This window comes from Colius striatus, chromosome 7, assembly GCF_028858725.1.
Source record: "Colius striatus isolate bColStr4 chromosome 7, bColStr4.1.hap1, whole genome shotgun sequence".
NCBI lineage: Eukaryota > Metazoa > Chordata > Aves > Coliiformes > Coliidae > Colius > Colius striatus.
The window spans coordinates 28648560-28664538 of record NC_084765.1 but is presented as its reverse complement, the minus strand read 5'-3'; the positions used below and the strand labels follow the sequence as shown (position 1 = coordinate 28664538).

Here is a 15979-nt window from a genome sequence, read left to right as displayed (position 1 = left end):
ACTTTTGTTTCTTTCAGATACTAGAAAGTAAAAACAGACAAAAAGATGCAGTTTTTCTTCCCCAGCAGACTGGTACTTTGCTCAAACATACCCTCAGTAACTGAAGGCACAGCTCCCCTTCCATTATGAACGACAACATTGTCCAGCAGCCTCAAGAGTTTAGCAAGGTCTCTGATCCTACAAGCCTCTGACAAGGTACAAGCCAAACACACTGTAGTGAGAAGCAAGCAAAGGGCTCAGTATAACCACTCTGCTTGGGACGCACCTCTTAGGGTTTGTGACATTTACAAGAGGATAATTTTGTGTGGGAAGGCAACATTTCTACATACTGGTAATGAATAGCTGGAGAGAAGCAGAGAAATAGTGTTATATTTTCAGTCAGTTTATTCACACTAAGATTGCACTGGAATTTTTCATCCAAGCAGATGCCCCAATGATGACCGTCCTGTTTGTTTAACTGAAACCATTCTCCTCATCTTCAGTTCCCATAGTATTTTGAGGTAAGTACTTGAACTCTCATTTAGAATCATAAATGGTTTGGGTTGGAAGAGACCTTTAAAACCCATCTAGTCCAACCCCCCTGCAATAAGCAGGGATATCTTCAACAAGATCAAGTTGCTCAGAGCCCCTTCCAATTTGACTTAGAATGTTTCCAGAGACAGGACATCTACAACCTCTCTGGACAACCTGTTCCATTCTTTCACCATCCTCAGCGTAAAAAAATGGCTTCCTTTTATCTAGTTTAAATCTACTCACTTTTAGTTTTAAACTATTATCTCTTGTCCTATTGCTATCGGCTCTATTAAAAAGTTTGTGTCCACTTTTCTAATAATCCCCTTTTAAATACTGAAAGGATGCACCAAAGTCTCTCTGAAGACTTCTCCAGGCTAAACTACTCCAATATAAATCAATTCCAGCTAACAGATAACAAGTAAGAGGGAAAAGGAAGTGATGAAAGCACAAAAAAAAAGAAATTAAAAAAACAAGCAGGAGCTATTACAGAGGATCATTGATACCAGGCTGGACCTAATCATTAAGATAAGTAATAAAACCAGCGTGTTTATGTCAGTATGGCTAACAACAAGGCAACAGTGTGTTGCACAACATTTTTGAATACCTAGAGATCATCAACCATCAATTCTTACAAAACTCATAGAACTTTTTTTAATCTAAGATGTTTCTGTAGCATTAAGATGCAATAACTGCACCTCTAAACAAAGTGGTCACATATATTTATATAAAAGTGCAGTAGTTATAAGAGGTCAAAGTTTTACAGTTTTTAAAGTTAACAACTCTTTAAAATGTGACAAAGTATAACTAAGGGTGTTATATGAAAGGTGTATTAAGGGAAATAATTTGACATTGCAGATGAGGAAAAGTGAGAATATACAAGTCATCTTTCTAATGACAGAAGGATGTGAGTTCTTCAAAGAATGACTGGGAATCCTCAAAGGAGTATATGGTATAGGTAACATACCTCTAGTTTTCAGAGTAAGAGCACAAGGCACTTCATCAAAGCTAACTCGTAACAGCTTGCTTTATCCAAGTAGAGGTCCATGCAGTGAGTGTATTTCCATTTGTCTCACTCGATCCATTGTCGTACTCCAAAGAATTAAGCCAAAAATAATAGATAGAATGTTTAGGAGTTAAACAGATTGTAGAAAGCACAACTACAAAAAATTTTAGTAGTCACTTTACGCATTGGGTTGTCTCTGATGGTAGATCCTTTAAAGGCAATGAAGCTGTAATGTACCTGCCTACTGACTGAAAAAAGAAAGTGGCTAAAACAACTATGGAGAAGACAATGAGTTGTTCAACACTACACCGACAGCTTGTCTAAAAACAGCAGCAAGTGACCTTCTCCAAATAATTCCAGTCAGGTAACTCCTGCACCAGATGCAGAAGTCTGCTATGTTACACTGGTGTATCACAAATGCCTTCATCCTAGCAAATGGTCTTACAATGTTGGGAGATGAGACAAGAGCAGAAGTGCATCTTGAGGCCAGCTGAAGCTCAGAAGAGCCTCAATATGGAGAGAAAAAAGTATTGAGAAGATTAGCACCTTTCCCCCCCCGCCCCATCCAGGGATTTCAGCCTGTCCTACAATGCTTGCAAAGGGTAGGGAAGACCTTTCTCATTTCTTCTACACAAATCTTCCCATGACAAGTCCCAAAACACATGGTACTCTATATTCTGTTGAATCCTCTAGCTGTAAAAGATCCCTTCTGTAGAATTTCTCTAATGCTCCTCTGGGGTGTCTTTATAGCTACTGGTATTTCTTCTTTCCTTAAAAAATCCTGTCAAATGCTAATGACCACAAATTCTCTATCCTCCTGCTGCTCTCAAAAAATCTTTTGGTGTTCTTGTTTAGCAAGATCACATATGTGGGCCTTTGAGTGGAAAAGGGTTGGCAGTAGGTAATCAACTTTTTCCCTTGACATAGAAAACTACCCTCTGCTAGGGCTACAATTTATTGACACGTCTTTCACTAACAGGTCTTACAGGACAAAGTTAGAACCAGCTCTTCCCACACAGCTATTCCCACCCACCACATTTATTAACCAGAAAGGCTTCTAAACATTATCTAGTAGCAAGAATTAAGCAGTTGTATTTTGTAGATTGTGTTCCTTAGCTTGCTCTTTCATTTCCTCTTATTCAATATTATCACATTATGTTGCCTCTTCTTACGTGCTTTTCCTCTTCACAAAGCTCTTTAAACAGCTGCAAAGGGGGAGGGACCACTATGCTCACAAAAACTCCACTTTGCAGAATGCTTCTGCCAGGTCCTACTGTCTGTCTCTTTCCAGTCATTTAATACCTCCAAGATTCAGGTTTGCTTTTACATCTCCTCCTTATGCATCCCCGACAACACAGACTACTGCCAGCTGTCTTAATTGAAGAACAGTAATCCACCTCTTCTTGTTATTGCCATGAGGAATATGTACACTCTTTTTCTCTTTGTAGTGGGCTCCTTTTATTTTAACGGTAAGTGATCTTTTCTTTCAGATACAGTTTGCAGAACCACAATAGCTTTCGGGGCTGGGAGGTAGGACTGTGATATAAGCTCTCAGACAATTTGTAACTATCGCCTCGGTAAGCTGCAGACTTTAAGAGGATGCATGAAATTGATTATTTTAGTGTCATTTCTGGCTTGTTCAGTATCAGCAAATCCACTACGATGGATGTGGACAGATAGTAAGTTGGACAGAAAAAAACAGAGCAGTAGAAGACGACAGTGATAATCACTAAATAATATCCCTTTAGATGCTCTCAGAACCATCTGTGATGGGAAAAGCAGGTATTGTGCTGAGAGTGAAAAAATTAAAAATGAGCCATAACATGAACCATAAATAAGGCAGATCTCACCCCTCTACGATTACTGGCTCAAGTTCTTATGTTTTGCAGAGTTCATACTTCCTAATTGCTTGATTAGTATGTAAATAGTTTAAACTAAGTATAAATATGTACACATATGCTTAAAAAAAACCCACAAATTTACATTAAGAACATTTTCTTTAGTCCAGCAGGATTTCTTGCACATCTTTTAATCAACATGCACAGCCCAATGGCAGTGTGAAATAGAGCATTTACCATGGGAGCGTCTTTCCAGAGAGAGAGCCTCCACTGAAGTGTTCAGACTGAAACAGTCTGAAATTGAACCAAAACAAAAATCACATCTTTTCCATAATTATCTATTCATCCCACAGTTGTGTTGTTTCTTCAATCACTGTAAAGCAACTTTAGAAAATATCTGCTTTTTAACAAATGAAGAGTGAGGGCCTGCCTTAGATTCTTAGATTACACACTTTTAAACTCATTAGTATTTTGGGTTTATTTGCATTAATTGCAGCGTAGAAATTAAAATAGTCTTTAAAATACAGTAAACTCATCATTATTTCCTCTGGAAAAATAAGTGTTCCATACTACCCTGCGTTGTTCTAAGAGGTTTTATAAATCTTTTTACTCAAGAGTAAACTGAGAAGTAACAGCATCACAAGTAATTTCAGGGGAGGTAATGGGATTGTCTTATTGCTTCTTCTCACTTGCTTTTTAATAATTGAAGACGGGAATTTTGTATGTCACCATTGTTCACATAAGTTATTTATAAAAGAGGAAAGAGCAAACATGAAAACATGCTATAATATACTATTTCTAAACAAACACTATTTCAACATTTGTTAAAATAATTGAAGTCAGTGAAATGGAGGAAACATGCTTCATATTAAATTTTGCATTTTAGATAGTGATAACACTTGCCTGTGTTTGTCAATATTGATCTTTATGCCCTTTTGTGGAGATCACGCCGATATATTGATCATTACACTGAAAATAACATAACAGAGGGCAACTAGTTATTTCATCTTATATATTTAAGTTAAACCATGTAAAAGGGAAAGTTTAGACAGGGGAGTTAAGTCTGTGGTTTTGTTTCTTCTGCTTTGAATGTGGAAATATTCTGAAGCAATATTTTTTAATGGAATGGTCATGTTCCCACAGAGAAAACAAACTTACTGCAGAATGTGTACTGCAAGTTATGTAGCAATTTGTTCTCCTTTTCATGGAATAGATGTGTTGCATGTTCAGTGAAGCTGAAACAATTTCCGTAGATCAGGATCCACCACAATGTGTTTTCTCTATTACTGTTTTCAGCTCAAAAAAATAGTTCAATAGTTCAAATTAGGATTGGTTCATCACTCTTATTAAAATCATTTGTCTAAAAGCATCAGTCTACTTTCTGCAGCATTTCTGGTGACTACTATTTGGAAAAAAAACAGTTTGCAAGGGAAAGTTCACTTCCATGTCTTCCGACTCTGAGAGGAAAAAGAGTTTCAAGTGCATGGCTACTGACATTCTGAAATGCATATAGAGATGAACTTATATGCCTCGTAATTTTGTTCTCATTACGTGCCAACTGTTTAATATGTTGATTGGTAATGGAAAATAGATTACAAAAATTATACAAGAATCACTCATTTTTACACTGTATTTAGAGACCGGATTTAGCAACATTTAGGGCAGTGCACTGCTGACATCTAGTGGTATTTGTGACGATTAAGTTATTTAAAGGTTGGGATAGGATGGCAATTTTAACAAAAAATTATTCATTACATAAACTTTTTCCCTAAGAATGGATAATAAGTTCTCTTAAGATTTATTGTTTAGCATATAATTTTTAAAAAAAAGTCATAAAGCCATGATTCATCTGTATAAACTTCATTGACAGACTCAGTACTTTGGAAGCTGAGCTGTTCTCATCAGACATGCAGACCCCTCAGTATACGTTGATTTGCAGATCAGATGACCACGATTGCTAAAACCAAGTTTCAGAGAATAGGATTATTATAAATTCAGAAATAGCTTTCTGCAAATATTCTGCAGTTTCTACATCTTACTGTTTAGCAAATACTCCATATACTAGAATATTTACAGAAAAAGGTGGTAACACAGTGAAAACATATTTAACAACTCAAACAAGAATTCAGTGTCCTGCTAGCACCTTTCAGTGACCACTGTAAGAGAACAATCAAGGGACTATTTATATTTTCATTATAGTCATCTGCATATGTCACATATATGCAACAGCAGGAACTAAACTAAAAACAAAAATCAAAGCAAAAAAAAACTTTAACCAAGATTCTTTCTTTAGCTACCATGAGGCTTCTCAACTGTCCTTATAAAGACAGAACAACTCATTCTTAGAGTGTGGCCTCATTTTCTTCACAGCATCAAATTTAGCTATCTTGATTGCAATACACAAAGAAAAACAGAATTTGGAGCTTAGAAAGGATCAGTATAGCTTTAGCTTGATGAGCCTTTGATTAGGCAGGCTTACACTGAGAATAAAAGTAATATTAAAATATCATTTGGTACTAGAACTTTTACAATGACTTCCAGGGAGGTAAAAAGCAAGTATTATTAAAAAAAACCCCAATTCATCTGACAAACAAAGAGGCATTAATCCAAATTTCTTTTCCCAAATGGCTTGGGAAGTATTTGAGAAGCACATTCGGAAGAACAATATTACGAGTAAGTGTATATGATAAAATTTGCGCTACCAATGCCATAGTATATGCTGGTCTTAAAATATTTAAAACAAGCCTGATGTTTATCTCAACCTTTTCCAGGTGTTTGAGTCAAAGATAATTTTAGACACAAAAAATCTGTTTGATCATGTTTCCTTTTCTGTCACTCCACTTTCTTACCAGATCAGAAACAAGAACTTCTTATAGTATTTTTTTAATCTGAGTGGAATTCAGAAGTACCAAGTTTCAAGAAAAACTTATTCCCCCAAGCAACTTACTGCCCTTTCCACACGCAAACTGAGCACCTTCTGGACACGCACGCAAACTTTGGCTGCCTACGTGATCCTAGTTTTCTTATGTCTACCTTTCTCTGGATCTCATAGATATGCTACAACACACAAAACCAAAACAAATTAATGTACCACAAATTTAAAATACTTGCATGGCCAGTGGTTTTTACAGTGTGGAACTGCTCTGGTGAATAATTAAACAAGTATGCTATAGGGACACCATCCTCAATTCTGCAATATCTAATGGTGAGTTAGCTGGCCTTTCCTATGGAAGAAACACTCTACCAATTAGATTAGAATCTGTGTTCATTAACCTTTGTGTCCATCACTGTCAACTGTATAATTCAAAACAGAATTACTCAATATATAGCAGAATCTCTGTGGGTCAATCCAGTTGTTAGGATGTTACCAGGGCTTTAGTCATTAGTATTAGTACGTGGTCAATAGTCATTTGAAAAGTCCACTAGAATGGCTTAAAAAACCACATACAAGAACATGAGAAGAGATGCAGTTACTTCTGGAGTTGTGCCCATGGTTACTTCTGGGGTGGTGCCCTAAGCTGTTCTGCGTCATGGAGAATGTTCAGGCTTATTAGATAGTATCCTGCAGATACTATATTTTAGCCACTGAACTCCAGCTTTGCCATCGAAGATTCACAGTATTTGTGCTAGTCCATGAATCAGGTTTTGTTTCCACTTAAAATAAGGCTTATGTACTGCCTCAGGTTTTTGAAATAAACCTGTTCTGAAACAGAAACATTCATCACTAGCTAACAAAGAGCTTCCAATCACAAAAAAAAATCCCTTGACTTCATCTCCTAGTTTTCTCTACACAGATCAGAGTCTTTCGGACTTGTACATGTGCCTGCAACTGTCTCCTATGACACTAAAGACAGAATTCACAGCCAGACTCCCTGTATTTGTATTGTTCAAACATTATTCTTCTGCTATTAAGAGGGCATTTTGCTCCCAGTTTCTATTTCTGAATGTACTCCCAAAAGTATTTATCAATTTGAGCTTCACATTGTACTGTGAAAAAAGCACAAGGTCTTCCGATTAGTCTGCTTTGATCAGTGCTCTATGAAAAACACTCAGCTTCAGCAGAACAGATATTGGTGCAAGTAACATAGCCTTCTGTTCACACAAGCCTATACTCTTTAGAAAAATCAAAAGCTCTCATTATTTCACGAAGATAATCTGATGCACAGAAATCCTGTGATCCCTGCATCGTGTCACTTGGACTTTGTTCTATAATCCTGTTACGTGATGTCTCTTACAGGAAGCACCGCAGCAGATGCTGAAGAAAAGCTAATGAACTACCTACTGAGTCCTGACAGGTATAATAAGTTAATTCGACCAGCTGTCAACTCATCCCAGTTGGTATCTATAGAACTTCATGTTTCCCTGGCACAGCTCATCAGTGTGGTAAGTTCAAATTAGGTTATGCCTTTTAAATCATTATTATCTGCACAGCACTCTAAGTAAAATAATGTCGGCATTACTATGTCCCTGTTATTCTCTAGTTTACGTCATAACACTTAGTTGGCAGGGCCCATGCATGCAATTTACTGGTTTTACACTTCAGAAAGCATCTACAACTGGGACATTAATCCATACATAAGCAACAAAGGACAGCATCCAGATCTCCATCCAATAGAAATATGCTGATAAAAAAACCCTAAATCCTTCCACTGATTTCAGCACAGCTACTGTAAGTTCCACCAGGTCAGGATCTACTCTGGGCTGAGTACACAATGCTAAAACACTTTCTGCTGCTAGCATCAAATAAATGTGGCTGAATGGTCTGAAAAGCTACAAAGCCATCTCAAAATCTCACAGCATATCAGGCATATCAGCAGAGTGAAATGTAAAGAAGAACATGTGTTCATTTCAGATGGAATAGGTTAACATTAGGTTAACAATAGGTTAAAACAATCCTCATGTAAGCAACTCCTCATATTCAGTAAAAACTACTTCAATGGGTCTGAAAGACATTTTCATTCACAAGGGTAGCATGTGTTTCAGTCCTTTCAATGTACAAATACATATCTCAATGCCAAGAGAAGTTTAGCATTAACTGCAGTGGGAACAAGATCCAGCATTTAAGTGGGAATAATTTCTTGAAACAGAGCTTTCACTTTTGCTCTCTCCTTTCATGAAAAAGAGGATACAGTCTCCCTGCCAGAATTTGCATGAGCTTACATGGCAAAACCTTACATAACCCTCACACAAGTCAATCTAGGCCTTCCTGGTCTAGGCCTTCTAGGCCTTTCAAAAGGCCTTCTAAGCCTTCTGTTTCAAATCAAATCCACATAGGGGGAAAGAAAAAAATCGGCTCAGCAGGGTATTGGTAATGGTTCCTAAACTGTCCCACTCACTCCAGTCACAACTGTCCTTCTTAAATGCCACTTGGAGCCCTACACTGTGGAGTTATTATTTTTCATCAGTATGTATACAAGACTGACCATTTTAACAGCAGAGAAATATCTGTATTGAAATATGCTAGACAGAATTATGCTGCACAGTTGGAAATATCCTCAATTATTATGGCAGTAAAGTGAAACGTTTTAGAGGACAAGTTTTTGCTCTCTTTTTCCCTGCAGAATGAACGGGAGCAGATCATGACCACAAACGTCTGGCTGAACCAGGTAACCAAACCCACACAAACATGACTGCTTTCACTCCGTCACAGCGTTTGTTTTGTTAGTGCTGATCTGGATAGTCCCATCACAACTGTACAATTCTTCTCTTAGGAGTGGATTGATTATCGCTTGGCTTGGAAGCCCTCTGACTATGATGGAATAAATAAGCTGAGAATACCTTCAAAACACATCTGGTTGCCAGACATTGTGCTTTACAATAAGTAAGTAAAACTACCGTAGTTTATACAGACAAATTGTAATTATTTATCAAGAAACAAGCATCAGAACCAATGAAGTAGGTCTGATAAAATTCTAAATCTGTTTTTTGTAAATTTTAGCCAGTATCAAGGATGTCTGACTGGGGTAGTGGCCCCAAAGATAATTTTATTTTGCTTTGTTTTGTTTTTAAATCTCTAGTAAAGTCTTGCAGTGAATGATACCCAGTTTTTAGGAAGGAAAAAAATCAAAACTTATAATATGCTTTCATGATACTTTTAAAAATGATGAATTCGTGAACTCATGAACACATGGTGACTTATGAATGTATACAGATGGGAAATCTAGGAAGTTTATATATAACTGAGTTAAGTCCCTGGAATCCTACTATCGGAAATCAGATTTGGGAAATACTTAAAACTATTGTATTAGTCAAAAAATAATTCAGATAGTGGATTAGGATGTACTCTGCCTGGTCAAATCTTGTTCTGGTAAATTGTGCTCCTGCTTTCTGCATCTTCATTCCTTACTCTCCAGATGATATAATTTACTGGACTGTAAGAATGGAACGAAATAGTTTTAAAAGGCTTCTTAAACATACAGGAACATGTTTGAATTAGTATAAAGCTTCCAAATAAAATTTTAGATTAAGGACAACTCTCTGTAACTTTCTGCTCCTGAAGCACAAGAAGTGGAACACAAAAAGTTCCACTTAAATATAAGAAAAAACTATTTTACTGTGAGGGACTCCTGGCACAGGCTGCCCAGAGGGGTTGTGGAGGCTCCTTCCTTGGAGGTCTTCAAGAACCTGATCTAGGTGAACCTGCTTCTGCAGGGCAGTTGGACTGGATGATCTCTAAAGGTCCCTTCCAACCCTACCATTCTATGATTTTATGATTCTGAGCAGTGTGTCATAGCTGGTTCATCTGGAGAACAGCTCTGCCTGTTCCAAGCCTTGGATACTTGTAGCACTTCCCAGCTTAGGGAAAAAAACAAATCACCTTTGCACCGGAAACAGCTCTGTCATAATGTCTTGCCAACAAGTGATCCATGAGACGTTTAATTCACTCTGAAGAAGTACATTTCCACTCAAATAAAAAGGTGCTACTTAACCATAGTCAGCTCAACTTTATTCCTTTACACTTGGAGTGAGTTTGGCCTTATATTTTTCCAGACAACATACTATTTCTTCCTACTGTTACACGTTTCTTTGGTAGCCCGAGGGCCTGAGTTTGAGAAGTGTTGCACAACACGCATGAGAAGATGCAGTGATGACACTCAGAAAGACTAAATTTCAATAATATTTTTCAGCAATTGACCACATTTCTACCTCAGGATGCTTCATATGTTGAACAGCGTTGTTTGCCCAGAAACATTGGACAGAAGGAGATATTTATGACTGAGTGATAACATTCTTCTCCCTGAATTAACAGGCCCATCACGACACAGAAGACTCTCCTGGTGGAAGTTTGGCAGCTGGAGGAGATACAAAGCCAAGCTTGTTTGTGGGCCCTAAGAGCACTGTGGCTTGTTTGTTCTGGTTTTGTAATAAGCAACATTAACTGCAGTGGTGCAATAAATTATAAACCATATAATCACATTTTCTCTGCCTGCACTTTCCCTGCATTTCTAACTAACACTACTCGCCCTTATTTCCTTGTCCAAGTCATTTAGGAATGCTGCTGTGTTCTTAGCAGTGGCCGTGTTCCAGTTCAAAGGCACCTCCATTTTCATATTGCATGATCAAATTTTTACTGAGCCTTCAGAGATGTAGTAAACCTTAATTACTTAAACAAACATTTACAAAGTACTTTGAGTTCTTTGGATGAAACAGGGATGCGTATTTATTATTCAATAATAATTATTTTAAAATATTTTTTGTGAGTATTGGAACAAATATCAAATCTCCAATTGGTAGAAATGCATACGTTAACCTCTCTATCCAGTTCTAGCACCCTACAACATAGATTTCAAAATCAAAGTATTACTAAACTTTGAGTCTGGAAACAACTGAGGCTCACAACACCAAGAATGTCAGAACTCTTCTGTTTTGAACTCTGTTCTTCCTCTTAACATTTTATTACCTTCTCTTTTTCCTTTCTCTTTTTTCGTTAGTGCGGACGGCACATACGAAGTTTCACTCTACACAAATGCAATTGTAAAGAATAACGGAAGCATTCGCTGGTTGCCACCAGCCATTTATAAGAGTGCATGCAAGATTGAAGTGAGGCATTTCCCCTTTGACCAACAAAACTGCACACTAAAGTTCCGGTCTTGGACATATGATCATACAGAAATTGATATAGTGCTTAAAACTTCCATGGCAAGCATGGATGACTTCACGCCAAGTGGAGAGTGGGACATTGTAGCACTCCCAGGAAGAAGGACTGTAAATCCTTTGGATCCCAGTTATGTTGATGTGACATATGACTTCATTATTAAAAGGAAACCTCTTTTTTATACCATCAATCTTATCATTCCCTGTGTGCTAATTACATCCTTAGCCATCCTAGTGTTCTACTTGCCTTCAGACTGTGGTGAAAAAATGACCTTATGCATATCTGTGTTGCTTGCCTTGACTGTGTTCTTGCTGCTGATCTCCAAAATTGTCCCTCCAACATCTCTAGATGTTCCACTGATTGGGAAGTATCTCATGTTTACAATGGTACTGGTGACCTTCTCAATAGTTACCAGTGTCTGTGTACTCAACGTCCACCACAGATCTCCAAGTACTCACACTATGCCCCCTTGGGTAAAGCTGGTTTTCCTTGAAAGACTTCCAGCCTATCTGTTCATGAAGCGTCCAGAAAATAATTCTCCACGGCAAAAGCCGTGCAGCTACAAAAAGGCAAGGGCAGAGAATCTTTGTACGGAACCAGCTGACTTCTACAAGAACTCTACTTATTTTTTGAATACAACCTCTGCCAAAAAATATGATATGAAAATCACAGAGACTCTTGACATCAGCAGTCATCGAGATTTTAGGTTAAGAACATGCACAAAATTTTCTCCTGAAGTCCAAGAAGCAATTGATGGAGTCAGTTTTATAGCAGAGCACATGAAAAGTGATGACAACGACCAGAGCGTAAGTTAAAATGAGAAATCATCCCGGTCTTTCTAAACTTCATTTCATGTCCTCCTCTGCAACACACTGTTCTTTAGAAGGCATAGTTGAACTCCCTAGCTATTCTGAAGTTTTTAGAGATATTCTAACTATAACTTATAAAAGGAAATATTTTTTGCCATTAAAAGAACTTAATGCATATCTTTTACTAAATTGCAAATGCTGATACTGCCCTGGAAAGTAACATGGCCATTTCTACAAAGAGAGACTGTTTATTGCCCAGTGAGTCATGAAACACCCTTGAAAAAGCTGTGTTGTCACATTCAGGTAGTGCTTGGCAGAGGAAAAAAATAATACTGAGTTCCAGATCAGAAAAATAATATTTTTCCCCATTTTACTCAGTAAGACTGTGACTCAACCCATGGCCAGGCCACGTTAACCAAAAATAATCTGTATGCAGCTCAAGCATTATATACCTAACCAGGCACAGAAGGAGGATTTAGTAAAACTGGTAAAATGCCTTTGCAAACATTCTCTCCAGGTTAAGATATCTGTCTATATGTGGCAAGCACAACGGGTAGGATCGAAATCCTAATGTCAGCAGAGCTGACACTTCTTTCATTTGAGTTAAAATCAGACTTGTTAATGTCTATGAGAAGTACTTTATCCAGCACACAGTTAAGCAGTGCTGCATCTGCTCTATTCACTTGCCCTACTCATATACTACTAGTTAGCACACTAAAAGTGAGAGAAATACACTGTGAATAATACTTGGGAAAACCCAGATTATTCAGAATTTTGTTTAGACAAGCACTCATGGTTAGGAAAAGTCATCCTCATACCTTCCAGTGCCCTCTCTCTGACCCAGATGCCAGTCAGACTGTAGGTTCTATATGACTGTTGTGCTTTTCGTCCCTCAGACAAGCAGATTAAATAAAGTCTGGTTTCTCATCTTGCAGAAGTCTCTTGAGGAGCATGTTGCTGAGTAGTTCATGTTTTCTATTAGCTGAAATTACTGTCAATATAAATAAAAATCAGCTAGTAACATTAGACATGAGCTTGTAAACATTGAAACAGACTGAGCAGAAGCAGAATTCATAGAGTAGAAAAAAAAAGTCTTCTAATTGCTCAGAAATTCTTGCAAGAATGTGTTGCACATTGAAGGATCTACAAAGCTTTCACTTGATATTACGAACAACTTTCAAGGGTATTTTATGCAGTAAAAATTAATGGCATGCTTTTCACACAGAGTCCTCTGATATCATATATCACTTCTACAGACTGATAATTTCAGTCTCTGCTTTCATCCTTCATTATCGTGCTCTGATAACAACCATTCATGTACATTTACTGTAGGCTGACCTCGGAAGCACACAATTCCCATCAGCAGCAGTGGAAATTAATAGTGTGCACTGAAGGAAAAGTATGTGATGTTCTGAAAGAAGGCATTAGGTAATTGACAAGCATGGTAAAGTCACTGAGGTGAAGATATCCCATGTGTAACTAGAATCAATGAAACAGGAAAAAATACTCATTCCTGAGATGCAAATGAAGATTGATATATTCCCCTTTTACAATAATAGCCTGATGGTTACTTCAGTTTGAGAACAGAATCTAAAGCCGTGACTTTCACAGATAACGTATGCAAGGCAAAAAGGGATTTTAATAAAAGCAACAGTATTAATATGCATTAAATCCCTTGATTAAGATGACTGCTGATAAGAAAAGAACTCTGAAGCTAACATTGTTTAACGTCAGTAAACACCATCTATTTTTGTCCACTGAAATTTATAGCATCTGCAAACTAAAACTAAAGAAAAAAACCCCCACTTTAATTACATTATACTGTATGTCCTTCCAGACTGGCTTCCATGAGGTGGTCATGCTCAGTACCCGATGCATCCAGGACAGCTAATATATATTTATGGTATTTTTCTCCACTATCCAGAACAGCTGTAGGAAAAAAATCCTTTCTCAAATCTAAAGTCACTTTATTCCCTGAACTTTGAGTGTTGTATGCTTTTATTTTTTTTAAATAAGACCTCAGCATTAGCAAGAAAATGGTCAAAAGAATACAACAAATTGCTAATATCTTTAATTGGCTTTTTCTTCCAGGTCATTGAAGATTGGAAGTATGTTGCTATGGTAGTGGACAGGCTGTTTCTCTGGATATTCGTCCTTGTTTGTGTTCTGGGGACCGTTGGATTATTTCTGCAGCCACTTTTTCAAAACCACACTGCTACCATGAACCCTTAATTGTCATGATGGTCTCATTCTGCCCTCAGTTCCCCTTTGTTAAATCCAGAGATGTTAACTGAGTTGTTCTTACATCAGGTTTAGAACTTGATTTATTGTGATAGGGAAAAAACCCCAAACATACAGAAAATTATCATATGTTTTTAATGAGTTCAGTACTTCTGGTGAAACCTTGTTTCTTTTTTCAATTATTTGAAGCCTGAAAAGTACAGAGAAAAGCACCTACTGTACAATGGCCCATCCTGGCTCACAGGATTATTATTAAACAAGTATTTTACATACACAGCCTCAGAAAGGACATTTTCTTTCCTTAGAATACTGCAATTTACCTGTTACAAAGAAGGTATTGCTACGACATTTCCTTCCAAAACACCAAAACTATTTGTGTCTGATTTATGATGAGCTTTACAGGTGGAATCACTGTTTAGCTGTTTAAGTATGACACTTAAAACAAAACTGAGAATCAGAGCCATGTTTCTGAGGTAACCACTAATAGGTTTCTCACTTTACCATTTCTGACAGCTGATTGATCACCAGAAGCCAAATTAATATATGATAAACAAACATGTATGTGTTCCGTTCAATGATGAAATACAAATAAAATGTAACATTTTCCTTTATGCAGATTTAGTCCTGAAATGTTCCTGTAACTTTGACAGCTCATGTAACTGGGGTTCATTTACATTTTCCTGAATCTAAGGCAAAGACCACAGGAAAACATATAGAGAAGACATCTGTGAAAGGCAGATAGAATGAGAAGACACCTGAGGAGAAACAGATCTCCATGTTTTGCTAGGGAGATTTTAATGTGATTTAAGTATAATCCTCAACAATTTAGCTAGGAAAGCATATAACACAGGTACAGTCTTAAGTCTTTGGCAAAGGACAGATGAAGGCCATAGATTCCCACAGGACAATCTCATCACACATTGTTCAAGGCAGCTTGTACCCTGCAAAAAGAGGAGTGGGCTCCTGGAATTTTTCAAGCTAAACCAATCTCAGCTTTACCTAGTGCTGTGGTCAGAAGACATAACAATTTTACCACCATTGATAGGTACAACTAATGACTGATGAACAAACTGTTAAAATTTACTACTACTTTTGAAGGGAATTTGAAGCTTGCCTGTCCCAGGGGAGGATTAGCTAACACCTAATGCTGTATTCTTCACCTAGCCACAAACTAAGACGGTTCCTTCTCTATTTGCTCTCATTAAAACTGAGCTACATCTCTACCTAGATCACTGCTCCTAGGCAGCTACAGATAACTTCATAGATTTAGACATGCCAAAACAGCTCCACCACCACCTTCCAGTTGTTCAGAGAAACTCTGTGACTTCTGCCGATTCCCGTGTTCACCCCCTCCTTGCCTGTACACTGCACTCCCTAGCACTGCTGTTGCACACCACACACCCCACACATGCACCCCTGAACACTAGAAGGGTTCTCCCAGGGGCCTGAGCACTGCAGCATAGTCTGGTGCACAACAGCC

At 37.6% G+C, this 15979-nt stretch overlaps 1 protein-coding gene across 1 annotated transcript; it reads left to right on the top strand.

The window, feature by feature from the left end:
* Nucleotides 1-2870: 2870 nt before the first annotated feature.
* CHRNB4 (cholinergic receptor nicotinic beta 4 subunit) lies at nt 2871-14490 on the top strand. The gene is made up of 6 exons (XM_010199520.2): nt 2871-2985; nt 7592-7737; nt 8916-8960; nt 9066-9175; nt 11286-12255; nt 14350-14490. Exons 1-6 carry the CDS (start codon nt 2931-2933, stop codon nt 14488-14490), a joined length of 1467 nt encoding a protein of 488 aa, XP_010197822.1. The 5' UTR covers nt 2871-2930.
* Nucleotides 14491-15979: the final 1489 nt, after the last annotated feature.